General features: G+C 46.8%; 1 protein-coding gene and 1 long non-coding RNA gene across 5 annotated transcripts; one reads left to right on the forward strand and one right to left on the reverse strand.

Annotated features, from left to right (window-relative positions):
• Window positions 1-3657: 3657 nt before the first annotated feature.
• LOC128811582 (uncharacterized) lies at window positions 3658-9314 on the reverse strand. 2 transcript variants are annotated; one of them, XR_008438394.1, is made up of 4 exons: window positions 8944-9314; window positions 6050-6161; window positions 4488-4674; window positions 3658-3864 (listed from the first exon to the last, which is right to left on the reverse strand). It is a non-coding gene; the product is annotated as an uncharacterized LOC128811582 (long non-coding RNA). The 2 variants fall into 2 exon arrangements; XR_008438393.1 differs by having other exon boundaries at window positions 3658-3867.
• Window positions 9315-10379: 1065 nt separating this feature from the next.
• USP1 (ubiquitin specific peptidase 1) lies at window positions 10380-21583 on the forward strand. 3 transcript variants are annotated; one of them, XM_053985254.1, is made up of 9 exons: window positions 10380-10477; window positions 10653-10831; window positions 11954-12077; window positions 12400-12507; window positions 13001-13161; window positions 13701-14413; window positions 15529-15699; window positions 16811-17012; window positions 20474-21583. In XM_053985254.1, the coding sequence occupies exons 2-9, from the start codon at window positions 10686-10688 to the stop codon at window positions 21186-21188; spliced, it is 2340 nt and encodes a 779-aa protein (XP_053841229.1). In that variant the 5' UTR covers window positions 10380-10477; window positions 10653-10685; the 3' UTR covers window positions 21189-21583. The 3 variants fall into 3 exon arrangements, with proteins under 3 accessions (XP_053841229.1, XP_053841230.1, XP_053841231.1); XM_053985255.1 differs by having other exon boundaries at window positions 10381-10477; window positions 10681-10831; XM_053985256.1 differs by lacking the exons at window positions 10380-10477; window positions 10653-10831 and adding an exon at window positions 11001-11105.
• The last annotated feature ends 458 nt before the right edge of the window (window positions 21584-22041 follow it).

The following is a 22041-nucleotide window of genomic DNA, read 5'->3' on the forward strand; positions in this document are numbered from 1 at the left end:
TCAGTTTAGTGATGCCAAATAATTCCTTCAACACTAAGTAAAGCTTTGATTTTCCTTGTCTTTGAGGCACAGGGGCAAATCCCAGCCCTGCTCCAGCTGTTCCAGAGCGTGGGAGAGCAGCAGCTCCGGGGATGCTGGGGCAGCACATGATCTCCATCTGGGCCAGGAACTCAGCATCCAGTGGGGATGGATGTGGCCCACTGGGATCCCCCCTTCCTTCCAGAAGAACCCAAAGACCTTTAAACTCTGACTGGGAACCTGACAGGGGGAGATCTGAGGGTTGGGCTCTGGCTGCTGCCCAACCACCCAGTAATTCCAGAGCCCTCCTGGCAGTGCCCAGGCTCCCTGGTAAACAGGGAGGAATAAAATATCCCATTACCCAGTTCAGGAGTGACTGGGGCTCTGCCCGGGGACAGGAGTGACTGAGCCTGTCCTCATTTCCATGTGAGGGGCTCAGGTGCTGAGCGAGAGGAACGCATTTCCTGAGGAGTCTAACAACAAATCAGAGAACTAAAGGGAAAGTGTGGGATCCTTCAGGCTTCCCAGGACAGCCCCCACCTCTGCTGCTCGGGGTATTCTGGATGTGCCTAAAAAGAGGAATCGTGGTACTGGGGGCTTTTTTTTGCTGGTGGAGGTGCGGGGTGATTCTGACATTATTTTCTTCTCTCGATCCTGATCAAGAAACCAACTTTGATGTGCAGCCAAGGCCTCGGAGACACAGCAGCTCTCCTGCTGCTCCTGGGACTGTGCACCTTATCCATTACCCATCCCTTGTGCTCATCCCAAAGCCATGATGATCCCTGAGCCCTACTGACAACAACGAGGCTTTTGCAGCAGGAACTTTGGGCACCAACAGGAAGCTCTTGTGGTCACAGATACTCAGCTGAACTTGCTTTTGTTCTTTTTTCCCCGGGGTTAGATTTAAGTGCTCAAAGGTGTGTGGAGGGGGTAAGAAGCTGTGGTGGCAGCTCAGAGCACACATTTCTGTTAGTGTGCCTCAGAAAAGCACCAGCTACCAAAAACCCCATTTTTTGAGGAAACAGCCAAACCCATTTCCCCTTTTCGGTCACTGAAGTTCTGCTTGCTCAATAGCTGGAGGAAAAAAAGTTTTTTCCATGAGCTGTAGGTGCTTGGAAATGTATACAGAGATGTGGATAACTTGTGTGACCCCTCTTTAACCCCAGAGAATAAATGGTGCTTTCAAACAATCTGGGATAAACAAGGAGAACTTTGCTGTCTGCACAAACGAAACCTGATAATTTGTTTAAAAGTGGATTAGGTGAATTTGGGGAGCGCTCCAAGGTGGCTGATACACACGAATATCAAAGAATCCTCCGAGATGCTGCTTGCCAGGAGCTGGGAGGGGACATCAGGAATGCAACCACAGCCTCTCCCTGCCCATCATCTCCCACTGTGTCCTCCAGCTCCCCGCTCGGGCAGCGTCGGAGGCCGCGCTCCCCGCGCTGAATTTCCATCTTGCAGAGTTCAGCTATTCTTAGGCGAGGTTGTGAGTCATTAAGCACTTTCAGATTGTTTATTTGTCAAGCCACAGGCACTTAGATTTACTTCTGAAGCCAGACAAGCCCCTCCAAGGATTTCTGTGTGCCACAGAAATTACTAGGTGAAATTCCACGGCGGGAGGTCAGCCCCGCCGCCCGGAACGCTGCGCGCCGGATCCGCCCAAGGGCTCCTTTGCAAAGGTCAATAGAAGAGGGGAAAAGAACAACAAGAAGAATGTGGTTTCCTACAGCCTCTCACCACCTGATTTTGCTTTTATGTGTGTTTTTTAAGAGAGGCACTGGGCTTTGCTGGCTGGCTCTAATGCCTCGGAGGGTGGATGGTGGTTTGGATGGGGAAGGGACTCCCTGGGGAAGAAGGTTTCCATAGAGGGGTGGGATTAGACCCTCCTGGAGGCCCTGCAGCTGCCAAGAGCAGCCAGACAGGAGCAGGGAGAGGCTCCTGCCCTGTGCTGGGAGAAAAACAGAGTTATGTTGTGTCCAGAGCCTGCAGTGCCAGGGCAGGGGCTGATGTGATGGAGCCCCTTTGGAAAGGCAGTACAGAATCACTACTGTTCTATAGAATGTCACGTTTGTGCCAACATCCAGTTTTGTAGACTCTCTGCAAACTTGTGCTGTGCTCACAGAGCTGCCTTGTACGGTCTGGGAATGCCAAAACCCTGCCCCAACCACCTGCCAGGCCTGTGGCCTTCCACTTTTGGCTGGCAGCATGAACGGGGCAAAATGCTTCTGCCAGTATCTGGGTGCTGCAGGAATACAAATATCAACCCTACAAAGCAGCTCCATTTGGGAGGCTTTTATGGATCAAGTCATGATTAGCATGAAACTTGACTGTGCATCCCCTTTCACACCCCAAACCCAGCTCCTCCCTACACATCCCAGCCAGCTGGATGCAGGCAGGAAAAATTGTGGAGCTTAGGTACAACCTCTGTCCAGGAACCAACCTGATGCTCATTCAGCCCTGTGCCACCCTGGCTGTGCACATCCTGTGATCCTCAAAGTAAATATGGAAAAGACTTCATTTGCTCATGGCACAGGGATCACCCTTGTGATGCTCACATCAAACCACGTGGGCTTGCCTGGCAAATAAATTTGCTGTAGTTGTGTTCCTAAAAAGAAATTGTTATATTCTTGCAAGTATTTAGGTTGCCTAGAGAAGTTGTGGCTGCCCCTGGATCCCTGGAAGTGTCCAAGGCCAGGCTGGACAGGGCCTGGAGCAACCTGGGATAGTGGGAGGTGTCCCTGCCCATGGCAGGGGGTGGAATGGGATGAGCTTTAAGGTCCCTTCCAACCCAAACCAGTCTGGGATTCTGCAGTGAACAAGAAATGCTGCTGCTCATAGCTCAGGTAGCCCTGGCACAGCCACAGCTGGAATTCACACATCCACTGACAGACTCCAAATCTACTCAAAGGGAATTTCTTTGCTCAGCTGTCCCTTGTAAAGTGGTTCTGATTTTTCCACACATCTCTTGTGGACAGGTGTGTGCTTATGACCTTGGGCTTACTGTGATGCTGCTTCTCTTAGGAGAGGGAATCCATTCACATCACAGAGAGAGGCTCAGCTGTTCTCTGCCTTAGCTTTGGTTTCCTGGAGTTTCACTCATGTGTCATTTGTCCCCCTGCTCCACAGTCTGACTCCCACTGAGTCACCACGCTGGGAGTCCCTGCCCTCCAGCAGTGGTTTAGTGCCTGATGACTCAGGGGCCAAGTTCTCAGTAACCCTCCCCAGAAACTGCACCTAGAGAAGCCCTAGAGATCCCTCCAGTTCCATCCTCCAGGCTGAAGGGTCAAATGTGACCTGTTGGCTTCGCAGGGATAAAGATGTTACCTGTTAGAAAACTGCCAATTCTCTTTAAAAGCCAAGCAAGGCTTTTAAAGGCCTTTAAAGGCTTTTAGTGATGTTCTTGGTGCTGTGAACTCCACAGACTGCAGGAGGAGAAGTTAGTTTTCCTGGACACCCCCCTCCTGTGACCCACTTACAGCCTCTTACAGTGGGGCAGAAGGAGGAACTGATCTGTCCCTGCACACCTCAACGGCACAAATGCTTTCATCAAGTTTCGCTTTCACTTGAGTCACTCATTCACTCACATGATGATGTTTGTAGCTGTAACAAAGGGCTGCGTTTAATTTTTATATATATCAAGTCTCTGGGATAGGCAAGGAATCTGACAGGATCCCATCATTCAGCTGAGATTCCAGCAGGGAGTTCAGAAATTCCCAAGAGGATGGCTCTGTGGTGGGGACAAAACCTGGATGAGGCCAGCACAGGCTCTGCAGTTCCCTGCTCGAGGTGGCTGTGTTGGGATCACTTTGCTGTGTAATTCCTTAAAACCTGGCAGAAATGGCTCTGCTGTGGAGAAAAACAAGTACTCACCTATTGATTCTTTTGCTTCTTTTTTTCTCCTGCCAAGGTGGGGATTAAATGCACAAGACAGAATTTCTTGTTGGGACTCAGATGTTTGTTAGCTCTTATCTCTGTCTCAGTCTCACAAACCCTGAGTTCTGCAGCACTTCACTCTAATAAACTACAAATGGAGCCCCTTCCCTCTCTCTACAAGGCCTTTGAAGGATCAGCTGTCCAATTAAGAAATGACACCTCAATTATTTTTACTTTTAACCCAATAACCAACCACCCGTGCCTGCAATGGGGACTTTTTATCCAATTACACAAAACCACCCAAACCCATGGAGAAGAAGGTGAAGAAGAAGGTGAAGAAGACCAGCCTCCACCCTAAAATCTCCATCTTAACTTTATATATATTACTATATCCTAAAACCTAAAACTCTTAAGTTTTCCACCCTGTGATGTTACACACTTCTATTCAAACTGCACACCCACAATCCCAGTTCTGTCATTCCATTTTGGAAGTTTTCTCCATGGCCTCAGGTCAATGCAGTGTTCTCCTGGGGGTCAGTGCCTGTCAGCACTGAAAATCTAAAATTCTCAGCATGCAGGGTTCCAACACTCACCTGAATCTTAAACCTTTATAACGGTGGACTCGTGTCCCTAAGTGTGGATGAGGAATTCCAGAATCCCTTCTAGGAATGTCTGTCAGCAGAGATGCTGCCAGCAGATGGTGCAAGCATGTGCAGGTCGGGTTTCCTCCTTCCTCTGCTTCCAGGAGTGAGTGACAGCTCTGGGCGATGTTATTCCGACCTGAGAACAGAGATGGGGGGGGATTTTGTGTGCATTTTAATTTTGGTTATGGTTTGCAATGCAGCACCTGCCTTCTGATGTGAATTCCAGCCCCTGGTAGCAAACTGCCTCTGCTACCAGAGAAGCTCTGGATCCATATTTATTTCAAACAGAGCAGCAGGCTGTGAGCTGTGGAAGAAAATCTGCACAGACAGGCAAAAACTGGGGGAAACACCCTTAGGATGCAGCAGCACCACAAACAGAACATCCCCTTTTTTCTGCAGCTTTGCTTTCGGAGAGATCCAAGGAGAAATGTTCTGTTTCAGACCTGGTCACAGAACCCTCTTGGCCTTGGCAGATTTTCAGAACCACACGTTTATATCGTTATGAACGAATTAATCTGCTTTATCTCTACATTATGGGTGCAATTATTGCTATTTTCTGAGCTATCATACATGCACATGTAGCTCTAGGAAGTTCACAGATCACATCCAACTGTGTTTTCTCCTAGGAGGCAGATAAATGAGAGCCAAGGCTGTGCTATCAGTGGCTAAATACCTTCACCTCCAAACCTATAAACTCTCCCACATGGAGGAACTTGGAATGGTTTGTGCACAGACAAGCTCATGGTTTGTGGCTCAGGCCTCCAAGCTGATATTTGCCTTCTGCAGCTGAAATTGAAGGAGCTCCTCGCAGGCTTTCCGTGGAGTTTACAGAACTGCAGCAATTTCTGATTTATTCCTTCCTGCCTCCCCTAAAATCTGTATCTTTATGGATGCCAGAAAACAGCTGGCCACAGAGGTCAAGGTTTTTGGGCCAGGTTTTACTTGGCAGAGGCTGAAGCTGCTGTAAGTCCCCAGGTGGGAATGAGTTGCTCTGTGGCCCAAACTAGGATCTCAGCCCTGACAGAAGACAGTGGCTCTGCTGCTGCCTCAACCCCTCAGTCTGACATCAAATTGCCCAAACTCATCCTGTTTTGTTGCCAGAGCCAGGCACAGCCCTGCAGAGGTGCTGCTCTCACAGGGACTGGAGTTCTGCAGTGGCCAAATTGTTCTCACGTGCCCCGAGGCAGCAGCACGAGGTTAAAGGAAGGGTTCTGAAATGATTTGAGATGCTCTGAAAGCAGATGTAGCTCGTCAAGCAGCGATAATTCAAGGTTTGTGACGTTCCCAGGCTGCTTGCTGTGGGAAGAGTCAGATTTCCTTTCCTGTGGAGTAAAGCAAGTCGGACAATTTGTTCCTGTTTCTGGCTGTGAAAGGGCACAGAGTCTGCATGAACTGTGGGGATCACCAAACAATAAAATCCCTAAATATTCATTTCTGTTCCTTGTGCCTGAAGTCAGTCCTGTCCTGACGTTTTATAGCCAGTATTCTTATTAGTCTGAATGGTTTCTTACCTTTTTCTGTGTGGGGAATTTGACCAACAGTCCTATTCCTCGGGAATAAAATGGGTTTTACCCGGCGTGGGCTGCAGAACTTCCCACCCCGAGGTCCCCGTGTGATCCAAGCCTGCTGAAAGAGCACATTGTCTGCACACAATTTGCACCAAAATTCACAGAATAATTCCAACAATACCAGAGCCCTGACAGATTTATAGACCTATCACTGATAGGGCTGCAGGCTCTGGAAATTGATTTATATGATTCAGCAACAGCTAAAGGTTGGGGAGGTTTTCCCCTGCTGGGAATCGTGCTCTGTACTGGAGTCTGCCTCCAAGACTCCAGAAATCCCATCTCTGGGGAATCTGCTCCTTCCAGGCATTTCATGTGGTTATTTTTGGCTATGCCTGTGAAGATTTCTGGTCTCCCAGCACAGCTATTTTTATAACACATGGCTGTGAAGTCCATAGTGTTGGACATAATTTGATTTTGTACACTGGAGTGCCTCAGGACCCTACGTAAGGAATCACTGCCTCCTGCACCTGCTGCTTCTTTGGCCTGTGCCTGAAACACTCCTTTAGTGTATGGAGTGAAGCTTCAGAGCCTTCTAGACAACAGTTCCTTTATGGATCGTGCTAAGCTGCCATAAATATTTAATTAGGTGTTACTGTGGGTTTGCAGAGATACAGAAAAAAATAATCCCCATTTCCTTACATTTAAACAGAACCTTTTCCTGCTGGAAAAATTTCCCCACGTTAAGCACTGACAGGGAGCTGTATTTTAAGAGGGGGCATAAAAACCTGAGAGGATGAGAGGCTGGTGAAGAGGAGATTTGAGGGAGCTGAGGGTTTTTCCTCAGTGGGAAGGAGCTGCTGGATGGCAGGTTTGAGATGGAGCTGTGTGGGTGTCTCTGAGGCAGCACAGCTCCATGTCAGGCTGGTGGGTGAAGCTTCTTCCCAACCAGGGCAGCTCCTGCTTCCCGAAAATAAATCATGGCTTCAGGGGCATTTTGTAATGAATCAGCAAAGCAGGCTGTCCTGGGCATCCAGGGGGTGCCACTGCCTGGGTTCCTCCCTGTGTCCCAAACTTTTGGATACAAGAACGACCTGGACTGGGATTACAGCTGGTGAACTCATCAGAGAAAGGTGAGAGAGAAGAAAGAAGAGGCAGAAGTGGAACTGTGTTGCCTAATTAAAAAAATCAATCAACTGACAGACCTGCAGCTAAGATTTCACCCCAGTTTTCCGTCCAGGTGGCAGAGGGGAAGCTTAAATATCACTCAGAATGTCTCACAATTATATTGGCTTTGTCTCTCAAAGCCAGAGAGAACTAATTTAGAGTGGAAATTAAAAATGACACATGCATGGTTTGGTCAAAATAACGATGATGGGGAATTAGGGAGCAATTTGTGAGTACATTAAGGGAGAGAAATTATTTAGAGCAGAGTAAGGGTTATATGTAGAAATTACCAGCAGAAAAAGTAAACCAGGAAGTTTTCATTTTAATTTTAAAAATCCAGGAAGCAGACCTGACCCTGAGCCCTGCTGGGCTACACAGCAGCTCAGCACAGACCCCTTTAAGGGGGGGGGGGGGGGGGGGAATTTAATTTGGCTATTAAAACCCCTTTAATTTGGGAATTGTCCCCACACTGTGTGAAAAGAGCAGGTAAAGCTCTTCCAAACGAGTGCTGAGTGAGTATTCTGAGAGGTGTTGGGCTCACCTATGTACTGCTTGGGTGGCAGATGCATTTGTGTCCTAAAATAATGATTATACCTCTGGAAACTGAGCTGGCTGCTTCATTAGCCAAAAGAAAAGTAACACACAGACCAAAGCCCCATAACCACCATGAGAAATGCTGTGTGCACTTCCAGTCCCCCAGATTTGCTCTGCAAACATCCCCCTTCCCTCCTTCCCTCAGGTACTGCCCCTGGAAAGTCAAACCACGAGCCTGGCAATGTCCCCAAGCCTGGCTTTACCCCCAGATCTCAGCTTCCGATGTCACTGATGGCGTTCCTAGGCACGAGCACTCCCGGAGTTCAGCTAACACGAAATGAGGAATTACCTAACGTGGACTTAGACTCTCAGACTGTAAAACCCTTGGATATAAACAGTCTTCCCTCGTGTTTGCTGCAGCAGATTGCACAGCACGCACTGGGCAGGGCAGACCTCAGCTGGGGAGAGCAGCCAGGGTCACAGCACCTCTGGATCACAGCAGCCTGCAGCACCTGGAGCCCTGCCCTCGGAGTTTATTCCAGCCTGGAATCCAGCCCCAAGGCCCAAACGCTCCCAGATTTTCCCCTTACAACCCCGGGTTTGACTGCCCAGCACCTCCCAGCTGCTGCTGAAGTGACTCCTCAGCCAATGCCTCAAACCACTGATGCCTCAGGTTTGGCTTTTATATTTTCCCATTCTGAGCTGCTTTAGTGTGTGGGTCTGGGCTTCCCATCAGGGGATGCTGAGCTCTCTGCACAGAGCAGGGACACAAAACAATTCCTGCTCCAGCTGGGCACCAAGGACAAATGACCCAAAGCTCAGGCCCAGGAGCACAAACAGCGTGGGCTGGAGAGAGAAAAACAAGCAGGATGGGAGTGCCTGGGCTAAAGCTGGAATGGGACAATGAACTGCAAGGTGCAAATGGAGCAGAGCTGATCCCAGTGAGAGCCCCCGGGAGCGCTCGTGCATTTTGGGACCATTTTGGTTCCTCTTGGCTGCAGCCCTGGCTGGGCTCTGGTGCTGCCCAAGGTGGATCCATGGAGGAGATCCTTTCCATAAATCCCTGCTTTATTCTGTGACTCTGCCCAGCCTCTGCTCTAGGGCAGCCCTCACAAGGCATCAGGGGCAGCATCACACAGACTTAATTAATCACTTTATTAATCAGCCAAGCACTTCCAGGACCTCTGGGCACCACCCACCTGGATAAGATCCTTGTCTCACACAAAAGAGCCTCTGTAGTCCTGAGTGTCTATTAACTGCAGGGACCTCGGGCAGTGTTTGTTGAGAGGAGCTAAAGTTCACATGGGCAGAGAGAGCTGCGGGGGAAATCCATCCATCCATGCTCAGTGGGAATGCAGCATCCCAACAGCTTCTGGGGAGCTCTGGGGATCCCACAGGCCAAGGAAATAAATCAATATATTCACCTTGGGAACCTGAGCCCTGCATGTGCGTGGATATTTCACCTGCAAGAGAAATCAAAGGCTGTGCAGGAGCACGGCCGTGACTGCTGGAATATACACAATTCCTTCCATAATTCATACGAGTATTTAGGGATAGTGACCTGCTGTAAGAATTCATTTATGCAGCAGCAAAAAAAAATCTGAAAATATTGCAAGACTGCAAAAAAAAAAAGTTATTTTTGTGGAGTTCAGTTTGCTTTAGTGCTTAACAGGAGTGCCACGGCCAGGGCAGGCAGCAGCAGCTGGTCCTGTGGAACTTCAGCTTTTGAGCGCTCAAATTTGGGGTAATTCACCCCAAAACCCACATCTGGGTATTGCCCAAAGCCAGTTATGCAGTTAACCCTATAAAATATCTCATGTGAATGAACCTTTCAGTTAGAAAACCTGTATGTATGAGCAACGTGCATCCTTTATGTACAGCCGGGAGGTCCTGCAGGGGCCACTTTAAAGAGCAGAACGCAGAAATCCACAGCGTTTTCCCACATTCCGTCTTTCTTTAAGCGTGGCGACCCCTAAGGCGCCGGTTTTGCAGCCGTAACAGCCTCAGCGATAACTGCTGTTCACTGCCCGGTGCACAGGTGTGCTGGCGGAGCCTCTGGGCCGGGAAGCGCTGGGAATTCCCGCTGGAATGTGCGGTTTTTACGGGAAAAGCGCGGGACGGCTCCGCGGGGCCGCTCTCGGGCACTGCGGGCCGGGCCCTCAGGGCGGGGGGGGCGGGAAACGGAACCGCCGCCTCTGATTGGCCGAGCCGCACAGAGGGCGTGGTCACAGCGGGACCAATCCACCTCCCGCCGGCGGGGGGGGGGGGTTAGAGGGCTCTCCCCACGCAAATGGTACAGCCCGAACCCGAGCCCTTTGGCCGGGCCGTTACCAGCGCCCGCGCGCGCCCAGCCAGGACCCACAGCGGGCTGCCCGCCGCGCCGCCTGATGCGGCGGCGGCCTTGCGGGGCCGGTGGCGGCGCCGCGGCGGCGCCCGGCCGCCGCCGGTCCGTCCGCCGGCTCCCGGCCAGCCGCCCCTCCGCCGCTCGGCATGGCTTTGGTCCGCCGGCCCGCCCGGGCGGCGCGTTCGGTTTTTCCGGCGTTCTCGCGGGGCGGCCGCCGGCAGGGCGGGCGGGTGGGGGGGGGGGGGGGTTGCGGCGCGAGGCGGGGCGCGCGCGGGGGGGGGGGGGGGGGGTCCTCGTCGGCGCGCGGAAAAAAACGCGCCAAGTTCGCTGACGGTATCCCCCGCGGTCTCCATGGCAACGGCGCGCGGGAGCGGGGCCGGCATGTAGCGGTGAGTGAGGGGGGAGCGGCCGCACCGCGGCCTCGGGCCCCGCCGGCCGCGGGGAACATGCGGGGGGCGCGGGGGGGCGGCCCGAGCCCGGGACGGGGGGCGGCGGGTCCGCGCTCGGCCCCCTCGGGGAGTAAATGGCGCCTGGTGTGCGCGTGTGTGTGTGTGTGCGCGCCAGGTGTGAGCGCCCCGGCCGCGCCCCGCAGGAACCATGCCCGGCGTCCTGCCCGGCGACAGCGCCAGGGCCAGCCCCTCCAAGAAGAACAGGCTGTCGCTGAAGCTCTTTCAGAAGAAGGAGGCGAAGCGAGTGCTGGATTTCGTCGAGGCGCAGGAAAATGAGCCGAAGGGCGCGGAGATGTGAGTGCTGCCGCGCGGGAGAAGTTTCTGTGGCGATGCTGCGGCTGCGGCTGCTCCGGCCATCGCCGCTCCTTTCGCTTTCGTCTTCTGGCGCAAATAACGCGCTGCAGCACGCGCTAAAGCCAATTAACGTGCGCTGCCGTTAAATTAACGTTAAATTAACCGTCGGGGCGGGTTCGGCAAACCGGGCGAGCTGTAACCAATTTTTTTAAGAAAGCGGCTTTGCCGCACCGGGGATGTTCAGCTGGCACAAACTTTGGGATCGCTTGCCGAAGTTAGTTTTTTAAACCTGTTTAATCACTGTGACCAACTTCTAATAACTCTTTTAAGGGAACATCTTTACTTCTGCTGCAATTTGCCCTTTTGATATTTTGGATTTTTTCTTTTGGTGCTTAGTTGGTACAAACTTTGGGATCTCTCGAAAAACTTGCTTTGCTTCAAGTTAATATAAGTAGTTATTGTGTCGCTGAACTATTTATATTAAAATTTAATTTCTGCAAAGTGAGCTTTAATGAGAATATGTAGGATCTTTAATTGTGGGGTTGGCTTTTCAGGCCCTAAGCAAAACCATTTCATTTCTGATGAGGGGATTTAAGTGGGAAAAAGAAAATTATGGTCAGTTAGAAATAGTTGGAGAGTTTAAAATTTGGTTCTGTTGTGTCATTACAGTGTATTAGTCACTTTTAACAATGTTTAATAATAATGATAATCAGTGTGTAGTGTGTCAGGTTTATTGGTTTCTTTTTCTAGATTTTTTTTTTTCTGGTTTTATGCTTTAGCTTTGCACCCAGAAATGAAGTGATGTGACTGGAGCAGGGGACAATGTAAAAATACATTCTAGGCAACATTTTTTCTGCCTTATGAATGAAGAAAGAACATACAAAATTATTTAAATATGAAATTTTTGATCCATTAGATCAGTCCCCTGCTATTTGATGTGTTGGAACTTGGAGCACATTTTCCTCCTGTGTGGTTTTGGGGGGGTTGCTGAGGACTCAGTGAATTCAGACACACTTTGGCAGGGTTTAGCCCTGCATGTGTCAGTGCTGAATTCCCTTTAGGTGGGGAGAGATGCAGGAGGGGTTTTTCCAGTGTCTCTTAACCCATTTCTCTGTTTCCCAGTGACCAGGTGGTTCCTGCAGCACAGCCCCCCTCCCTTGTCAGCTGTGAGAAAAAAGACAACATGTTGCCTTTTGTGGGCTTGAACAACCTGGGCAACACCTGCTACCTGAACAGTGTCCTGCAGGTGAGGCCGTGTCCAGGGGGGCTCCAGGAGGGAGATTTTGGTCAAGCACAAATGGGTGAAATCAGTTTATTCTGGGTGCACTGTAAAGGGCATCTCATTACAGCAGGGAAATAAAGATGCTGCTGCGGGAAATGTGTGCCCTGTGGTTGTCCTGATTGGGAAATTCTTCAGTTTCCATACTCAGGGCTCCTCCCTGCTGTGAAAAATCCTGGATCTTTGTGTGCCTGGGGAGGTGCAGAGCTGTGTGGATTATAAATGTGCATTTATGTGTGGAATAACTTCTTACTCCAGTTATTCTCGTGTTTTCAACTGTTGCTTTCAGGTATTATATTTTTGTCCTGGTTTTAAAACTGGAGTAAAACATTTATATAACATTATTTCAAAGAAGAGAGAATCTTCAAAGGATGAAGGAGAGCAAAAGGCAGAAAAGGTAACAAATCCCCACGTGTTCTTTATTTGTAACCTTGCAGGCAAGGCTGTCCTGAATGTAGGGAAAATTTAACTGATTTCTGTTCTTAAGAAGCTTTTCAGCATTGTTTTCTACACTGTTACTTAAGGTGAAGATGTATTTGAGTGGTTTTGAACTTCAGCAGAAGTTTTAAAGTCTAACAGAAGAAATTTGAGGAAGATACCTGACCATGCTTCTGGCACAAAGATAATTATGATACAGTGCCTGGAGCTGATGGAAATGGGAGTTTGGACAAGGATGGTTTGGGATTTTATGACTAACTGGGCTTCTATGTTTGTCTCCTACTTGGAAAAAAAAACCAAAATACTGTTTTTTGAAACCCACCTGCCTCCCATAGCAGACAAAAAATCCAGCCAAATATAGAAAACCAAGGGAGGGGAGGAGAGAAAAATGTTAATTTGTGACCAATGTAACTGTGGCAAGTGTTCTTATTCCTTTTACATTGTTATTGCAGGGAAGCTGTAAAGAAGATCCCTTGGCAAGTTACGAGCTCATCTGCAGTTTGCACTCCTTGATCCTTTCAGTTGAGCAGCTTCAAGCCAGTTTTCTCCTAAACCCAGAGAAATACACGGATGAATTGGCCACTCAGCCCCGGAGGCTGCTGAACACCCTCAGGTACAAATCCCCTTCAATGCTGACACAATTCTGTCCTGACATTTCCAGGCCATTACATTGCCCAGCTTTAGAGGGTGGTGCAAGGTAGATGGCCTTAAATTTGACCTTAAATTTTTGATGGCCTTATAGAGGCAGCAAGATTTTTGTACTTATTGTTGGCATTGGAAATTTGAAAATAAATTTGAATTTTGTAAGGCTGTAATGCAGAAGGGGTTTAAAACAGTGCTTAGGTACAGAAGTGTTATTAAATTACAGAGAGGTTTGCGTTGGAAGGGACCTTAAAACTTGTCCAGTTCCACCCCTGCCATGGGTAGGGACACTTGCAGGGATGGGAAGGATTCTCTTGCAGCTGAGGAGCTCCACTGCTGGGTGTAAATCCTTAAGGCAGAACCTTCCCCCAGCTCTGTCACAGAGAGGACTCCTCTGTATGCTTGGAGAAGATCCTCCATGACTTCTAAATCCCTGATTTCAGTCTCAAATCACAGTCCCCAGTTAGCAAAGGATACCAAACCCTCATTCTTTGCTCCTCCTTTGCACAGAGAGCTGAACCCCATGTACGAAGGGTACCTGCAGCACGACGCCCAGGAGGTCCTGCAGTGTATCCTGGGGAACATCCAGGAAACCTGCCAGCTGCTGAAGAAGGAAGAGCTGAACAAACTGCCTCTGGAAGAGCCTGCAGCGAAACTGGAGGAAAAACCCAACCAAAACTCTGAGAGCAATGGGTCTGTCAGCCCTGCTGAAGAGGAGGATCCCACCCTGGGCAGCCACGGCGGAGACATGGCCAAGGAGAAGCTGCTCAAGGCAAACGGGAAAAGGAAAAGCGACGCCGAGGGCGGCAACGCCAAGAAAAAATCCAAAGTATCAAAAGAACAAATTGCAGCAGAAGAAAATCAAAGGCAAACCAGGTCCAAGAGGAAAGCCACGGGAGAAAAGATGGAAAACCAAATGGATGCCATTGCCAAGTGTTCCGGGGAGAGCGAGAGCGCCAAGCCCACGCAGAAAAAGTCGCGCCTTAGGTTAAACTGGTTAAAATCTTCCTGCAAACAGCCCAGTATTCTATCCAAATTTTACAGTCTAGGAAAGTTAACTACAAACTTGGGATCCAAAGAGCCAGGGAAAGAATATGACTGTGAGTTCGAAGAGTCAGCTGTCAAGTGTGAAAATGGTGACAGTAAAGAAGAATATCATGAACCAGCGTCTCCCATGGAAAGCCATCATGGAAAAGGAACTGAAAAAGAACCAAAAAAGGAAGGTTGGTGCACAAGTGGATGGGCTTAAAATTAGTAGGATTAAGAAAGTACAATGCGTGGGAAGTCAGCCTTCAGACTGCACAGCCTGCAGAGCTCTAAACACAAAATTAGATTTTTCAGGAATTGAAGATGATTTTTAGGAAAGATCATTTATTTTTATATGTATGTGTTTGTAGTTTTTTTTCTTTTAGAACTTGACCTGTTTAGCTTAGATCTCGAGGCATTTCTCTTAATATTCTGTAATCATTGTACAATATGTATAAAAAAAGGCTGAATATTACCAGGTTTGTATTTACCACTAATTTTTGTCATCCACAGAAAGAGCAAGTGAATTCAAGACGTAAAGGGATATTTCTGGCAGGAGCAAACAGAACCAAGCCCCACTAGCTATGGTTTTACAAACAGTATCCTCTTTTTCCCTTCCAGTTCCTTAATCTTTCCATATTCCCAACCTTCCCAAGAACCAGGAAGGACTCAGGATGTATTAAAGATCTAATCTATTTAGATCTAATAGATACCAATTAGAAATGCTAATTGGCTGGCAGGTCTGGATTTTGTTTATGTCAATGAAACAAGATACATGTTGAGGGAAGGGCCTCAGTATGAATCCAGTACTTACTAATTTGGAACTTTCCACCCACCAATTTTTTATAAAAAATTGAAGGAATGAAGAGTCTTTTGAGCTGTGCATTTCTTCTGCAGATTTGGCCAAAACTGGCCAATAAATTTAGGAAGGAAATGACTGAGCATGAACAGAAACGAGGCAAACCCACAGTGTGGTGCTCCTTGAGGAGGTCAGCAGTACATGCTAAGGAGTCAGAGCATTGATGACAACCAAATATTCCAAAACGTGATACTGTCACTCTTCAAGTACAAAACAAGGGCCCAATCTTAGAGCAGAAATTAAAATTTGAGGCCCAAGAGACAGAAAGTCCTTATTTACTTACAAGCAGGTGATACCATGGAAACTGCTCGTGATTTGTTTTGCTTTTTAATTCCTGTTGAGCTCTCTAAAAGGCCATGGCTGTAACAGTGATTTTCTGAGGATAAGCAGGTTCTGAAGGGGCTCTGGAATGAAGTGCCCCTTGCTCAGGGATGTGCCGTGTACTCTCTCCAGGTACAGAGCTGGCTGTCTTCGAGCTGGTGGAGAAACTCTTCCAGGGCCAGTTAGTGCTGAGGACGAGGTGCTTGGAGTGCGAGTGCTTCACGGAAAGGAGGGAGGATTTTCAGGACATCAGTGTCCCAGTGCAAGAAGATGAACTTTCTAAAAGTGAAGAGAGTTCTGAAAGTAAGTAATTCCCTCAAAGAAAAAGGGCTGTGAGATGTATTCCTGCCTCAGCCAGCCGTGGGGAAGGACAGTGCTGCAGTTAGGAAGGAACACGGCTCCTGTTTGTGCTGGCTAAAATTAGAGGTTGTTATCTCCTGTCCCGATTTGCTTTAGACTTTGGAAACACGGTGCTGATAATGTTGGCAGATCCAGATAATATTCAAATTGTTCCAGATCTTAACACATAGCATGGACTGCCTACAATCTGTCACTTAGGCACCTGTTTTCCTGCTTATGAATAGGTACTTCCTTTGATTTGAGTCTTCCTTTTTCTTCTGGATAAGAAATTTTGCTGCTTTTTCTTCTTCTTATAAGAAATATTTATATTTTTTCTTAGAAATAAACACAAATCCAGCTTTTTTTTTCTTAGTTACTCTAAAAAAAAAGTAGTATTTTAGATTGTTATTTTAATAACATACATATTATGCTTGTAAATGTTAGTCATGTGGTCTCTTTCACAAATTTTATTGATCTATATGCAGCTTTTTAGCTATTTTCAAAAGGAAGCGTGCCAAAACCACATCTTGAAATGAGAATTTTAAGGGAATTAATTTTAGTTGCCACTGACTTAATTTGGAGCAGCTTTTCCTGCTTTTGCTCCCCGTTTTGCTGAAGGATTCAGAGGAAAATGTGCGGGGTGATGTTCATATGTGAAGTGCTGCCGACAGCGGGTGATCCTGTCAGCAGTGTGAGGGTGGCAGGGGAGGCAAAACGCAAGAAGTGAGAGGGAACTTTCTGGTTATTTTGGGGGTTTGCCTTAATAAGTGAAATTCTGGTCTCATACAAGCTCTCCATTTCCAGACATGGCAACAAAATTGTGCGATCTGAAACGAGCTTTGGAAAAATCCTAATTTTGAGTAACGGTAGCCATTAAGTGATGTTTTCATCCCTTCCTGAAATGCTCCAAAGATTGGAATACATCACATATTTCACACATACTGAGTGTTCTTTGCAGTCTTGCAGGTTTGGAGTGGTCTGAACTTGACATATTTTGTTTTGTTGCTCTTCTGGCGGGATGCGTTGGAAATGTAAATATTGGCATATCGATGAATACAGTGATTTTCTCTTCTAGTTTCTCCAGAGCCAAAAACAGAAACGAAGACTCTGAAATGGGCAATTTCCCAGTTTGCCTCAGTGGAGAGGATTGTGGGAGAGGACAAGTATTTCTGTGAGAACTGCCACCACTACACGGAAGCCGAGCGCAGCCTTTTGTTCGATAAAATGCCCGAAGTGATCACAATTCACTTGAAATGCTTTGCTGCCAGTGGCTTGGAGTGAGTATGCATTGCCTGTCTTACCAAACAGGGTCCTGCAGCCAGGGAAGTCTTACCCCAAGAGGTGGAAATGCTTTGGAATGTTTCCAAAAGATTCCCAGATTGGAATTAAATTGCTGGGATGAAGCCCTCAATACCATAAAGGCTCTGTGTTGTTCCAGGTAGTGGCAGAAATTACTTCCAAAAAAATGGACTTTTGGGAGACTCCTTAACAAAAAGTTTTTAGCTGTACTTTTAGAACATCCTGATATTTCTTAAAACTTTATTTATTTTAAATATCCCCTTATTTAAGGGGATATTTAAGTTGTAAGTAAATAAACTGAGTTCAGAGGCAGTTTTAAGTGCTTTACCAGAACAAGTAACGAGAACAAATCTTCATTTTATGGTCTGATGTTGTCTCTGCCTGAATATGACTACTAAAAAGATTAATGTGAATAGGGAAAAAAAATTAATCAGGAGTTAACACACTTTGAAGAGCCAACACTCATTACCCCAGAATTAACCAATTCCTTTAAGCAGACTTTGGTCTCTACCTGAATGTGAGCACTGATATTTTGGGGGAAAAATAATAATCAGATAAACATTTTAAAGTGCTAATATTAAAAGGAAAAAAAAATCAATTACGTTAAAAACACAGTAGTATCAGCATCATTGATATTCAATTACCAATTAATCAGTTTGGTATTGTAATTGTAGCAATCCTTATGTTTTGAAAGAAGTTGTGGGAGTGTTTGTTTTTTTTTTTTTTAATACTTAGGAATTTAGGGATTTTCTTTGGGATGAGAGAAAACAAAGAAAAGTCCATCCCCACAGCACTGTACAGGAATATCCAGGTTTCTGACAAAGCAGAAAGGAAATCTCTGTGTCTGCAATGACTTTCCATGCAAATCCAGAATCATAACATACTAAATTGTCTTTTCACTGATCTCCACAATATTTACTTAAATACTGATTTATATATACTGACTTACAGCTGCACACTTAAAAATCATCACAGTTGAGTGGGAAACATGAAAATTATCTTCCATTTGCTCCCATATTTCCTATTTTCCTGTTTCCATGAGGAAGGACCTGCAGTTAACCAATCCTCTCCTGCCTCACTCACCCTCTTCTGTCCTGGCCAGCTTCAGGTCCTTGCTCCAAAACACTCAGACCAATTTCCAGGTCAGAGTGAATCCAGTCTCTTGTGGTTTTCCTCATGTGTCCTCTCAGTCATTCCATAAATTTTCTGCCAAGGGCTACCAGTCAGAGATTAAGGAAGTCAGAGTGGAAAACCTGACAGAGAAACCTGTGATGAAGCTGAAACTCTTTAGAATAGAGTTTCTTGATTTTTGGGTTGGATGTTTTGTTTTGGGCAAAACCCTATCATTGCTAAAAGTAGTAACAAAGTCTTCTACTGGCTTTAAACTTAATTTTTTTAAGATAAGAATCTTCAGACAACTTTTAGCTCCCACAACAATTTGGGAATCTGGTCTGCTCAGTTTTCCTCTACTAAGTTCTGTGGTGACTGAGTTATAAATAAATGAGAAGTGAAGGGTACTGTAAATATGCAGTTAATAGGGATTTTATTAATATTTTCTAGATGCTGCTTTGCAAAGTGTTTTGTTTTAAAATAAAGCAGCCAGTTTGAAAATCTCCTTGCCTAGGGAGGAGTCATTCTCTTTGGCAGTTGTTGTGTGGGGAAAAATGCCAGGCCACGTGTGAGCAGGCTGTGAAGCTGTTTAGAAGGAATTTGTTAACTGGTAACATGTAATTAAGCATTTCCACTATAGAAATTTAACAATCTGTGAGAAAATCAGCTTTTTGTCTTGTGAAATTCAGTGCAGTGGGTAAAATGTCACTAATTTATGGTCTCAAAAGATGTGGCTGCAGAAATCAGGTTTGCTGTGTTTGAAGTGCATCAGTCAGAGCAGGCAGAGTACTTGGCATGCAATTTTTCTGTCTTCAGATTCTTATCATTAAGAAGAACAAAAAGCTAATAGGAAAAGATTTCCTCTCTTATTTCCTCCTCTCCAAATCTTTCTGATGCTGGATGTCATTGAGAAGAAAGGTAGAGCCTGCTTTTTCCTGTTTTCTGTGAAAATGATTGTCCCAGTGTGCTTGAGTGGAACTGGATTTGTAATCCAGGGTATCAGCCAGCAGTTCTGTGTTTCTTGACTCTCTTCTGAATATCTCTATTTCTGGCTGCTGCTAATTGGGATTTTCAGAAGATTTTAAGTTTTATTATTTCTGATTCTGTGCTCTTCTGTGTTCTTTTTGGTGGAGTGAAATGTGTATGGTGAGAGAGGTGTGAAGTGAGGTTTCACTGAACTGGAGTGACTGAGGATCTGTGTGTGTGCCACTGTGTTTGTTTATTTCTGTGTCTCAGGGTTCATGGCTCTGAACAGGAGTGAAGCAGAACCAAAATGAAATCCAGGAAAACAATAATCATAACTGCAGTTATGCCATGGCTGCAGTTTCCTTGGATTTAAGTTATTTTTTCCTATGATAAGAGAAATGAGATCTTGGAAAACCTCAGTTTTACAGGGCTTGTCTGTACTCCCCAGTATTTTTCCCTACAACACCCTCACAGTTGAGTAAGACTGAGTCATCCCTGGAATTTATTAGGACATCACAACCTATTGTTAAATAAAGGGGTTAATTGATCTGGGCTGATGCAATGTGTAAGTCATCAAGAGCAGAATCATTCAAGGAGGCTGATGCACAATGAAATCCCAACACTGACTTTCTCTTCAAATTCTGTAGAAGATCCTTATAATGAAAGGACTTTTTCCCTTCCTGGTTAATTTGTGTGCTGTGAACAAAATGTTGAATATTTATGGAATACTAGAGGCTTCTCCAAAGTAAATTAGCTACAGAATTGTTTGAAAAATTAGAATACCATAGGACAGCTAGTGAGGAATCACAGGTGAGCACCACTGGCACAGCTACAGTGCATTGAGGGGAGCTGAGGAAAATTAGTCACAATCTCTAAGTGATACTAAAGCTACTTGAAAGTAAAATAAGTAATGCTTTATTTAGTAAATGACTCTTTCAGGAGGAGAAAAAAACAAACCCAACCCTGCTTGGTTCAGCCTTGGCTGTTGAAGAGGTTTTTGGTTTGTTTTTGAAGAGGATGGTGAGAGAGAGAAAGGGGGTGTTTGTGCAGAAATAGGAGCAGGAGTGATAACAATCAGCTGAACCTTTATCATCATCATTTAAAAATTATCTTCAGCTGATACTTTAGAAAAGGGGGATCTCAGAAATAGTTAAAATTTAGTTTCTGGGCTGTAAGATTTAACATTACAGTCATAAAAATGCCTTTCCTGACCAGGGGTGCTAGTGCTGAGCCAGGGCAGCAGGGAGCAGTTCCCATCATCCGTATCTTTGAGGAGAACGGCTATGGCTGCACCTCTGGGCCACCTGGAGTGGTTTCTGGGAGGTGCTGTGGCACGAGGTGTAAGCTCTGTGTCCCTTGCCAGGTTTGACTGCTACGGGGGCCTGTCCAAGATCAACACGCCGCTGCTGACGCCCCTCAGGCTGTCCCTGGAGGAGTGGAGCACGCGGCCCACCAACGACACCTACGGGCTCTTCGCCGTGGTCATGCACAGCGGCATCACCATCAGCAGCGGCCACTACACGGCCTCGGTGAAGGTCACGGACCTGCAGAGCCTGGAGCTGGACAGGGGCAACTTCCTCCCGGAGCCGGGCTACGCCGCGCTCAAGCCGGAGCCGCTGACGGAGGAGGAGGCGCGGGCCGTGGCCGAGGACTACGACGACGGCGAGGTCTCCTTCAGGCTCAACGGCGCCGCGCCGCCGGGCAAGGTGCTCAGCAAGAAGAACATGGAGGCCGTGGGGCTGCTCGGGGGGCAGAAGAGCAAGGCTGACTGTGAGCTGTGTGCCAGCAAACAGCCCAACCCCGAGAAGCTCCTGAGCCTGGCTCCCGAGCCCCGCAGCGAGCCCAGCGCCGAGCCCAGGGCGGAGCAGGGCGAGCCCCTGGGGCTGGGAGCCAACGGACTGGAGAACAAAGCTCTCTACGTGCTCCAGAGCCTCAAGGAGTACGAGGGGAAGTGGCTGCTCTTCGACGATTCCGAAGTGAAGGTCACAGAGGAAAAGGACTTTCTGAATTCTCTTTCTCCGACATCGTCATCTACATCGACTCCTTACCTACTGTTTTATAAGAAAATTGTAGAGTGATGCTGGACTTGGACTGTAAATATTTGGGATTTGCATACACCTCTGGCTCTGATTTGCATCCAAACTACCTGGAAGCAACGGCTGTTTGTTTTTTGAAGCTACTGATTCTTCATCTTTCTGGTCTTTTTTTCCTTTGGTGTCAAGTGGCTCGACTTGAATTAACAAAACATGACACAGGACTTGACTCACACCATAACTTTTCTGCTGGAGAATAGTGCTCTGACCTTTTAGAAATACCAGTTTGTATAGATTCTAAACAATGCCTACAGCACCCAGTAGTGGTTTTAATGCAGCTCTAGGTCTCAGACATGCCTGTTGTATTATTAGCTTTTTTTTTTCTTTTTTTTACCCTTTTCCTCCCTTTTTTTTTTAAATAAAAGTTATTTGTATTCATACCCTGGAGTAAATGTATATTAACTAGCAAATTTCATCAGAAGTTGTGTATTTTTGTAACTTGGGAAGTAACACTTCATATTTAGTCTTTGGGTAATGGACGTGGTTTATTCTCCTGCTCCCGTTCTTTCCTGCTCCTTGCAACTTGAAGCACAAGGAAAAGAGTCTGGGAACCTTGTCCAGAGCATTGGAGGGAACTGAATTCATGGAAGTGTTTGACTGGTCTAATTTGCATCTTGCTGCATAGTTGTTAATGAGCAAACTGTAAATAGGTGTGATTAATACTACAAACCAGGGGCAGAGTGTAGTGTAATTAAAATAATTTTGTACTTTGAAGAGTGAAGCCCTCGAATCTGCATCTCTGTTTGGGGTGATTGGGAACTTAGTGGTGACCTTCTAACTGAAGTTAATTTGTACCTGGAGCTCACTGAAACGTGGGGGGAAAGGAGAGCATTTGGCT

Source organism: Vidua macroura, chromosome 9, assembly GCF_024509145.1.
Source record: "Vidua macroura isolate BioBank_ID:100142 chromosome 9, ASM2450914v1, whole genome shotgun sequence".
NCBI classification, from domain to species: domain Eukaryota; kingdom Metazoa; phylum Chordata; class Aves; order Passeriformes; family Viduidae; genus Vidua; species Vidua macroura.

What these genes read in the sequence shown, in the direction of transcription:
- USP1 (XM_053985254.1), top strand. Translation starts at nt 10,686, where the DNA reads ATGCCCGGCGTCCTGCCCGGCGACAGCGCCAGGGCCAGCCCCTCCAAG. An exon ending in ACCTGAACAGTGTCCTGCAG is followed by an intron (nt 12,078 to 12,399) that starts GTGAGGCCGTGT and finishes TGTTGCTTTCAG; the next exon opens with GTATTATATTTTTGTCCTGG. An exon ending in AGGCTGCTGAACACCCTCAG is followed by an intron (nt 13,162 to 13,700) that starts GTACAAATCCCC and finishes TCCTTTGCACAG; the next exon opens with AGAGCTGAACCCCATGTACG.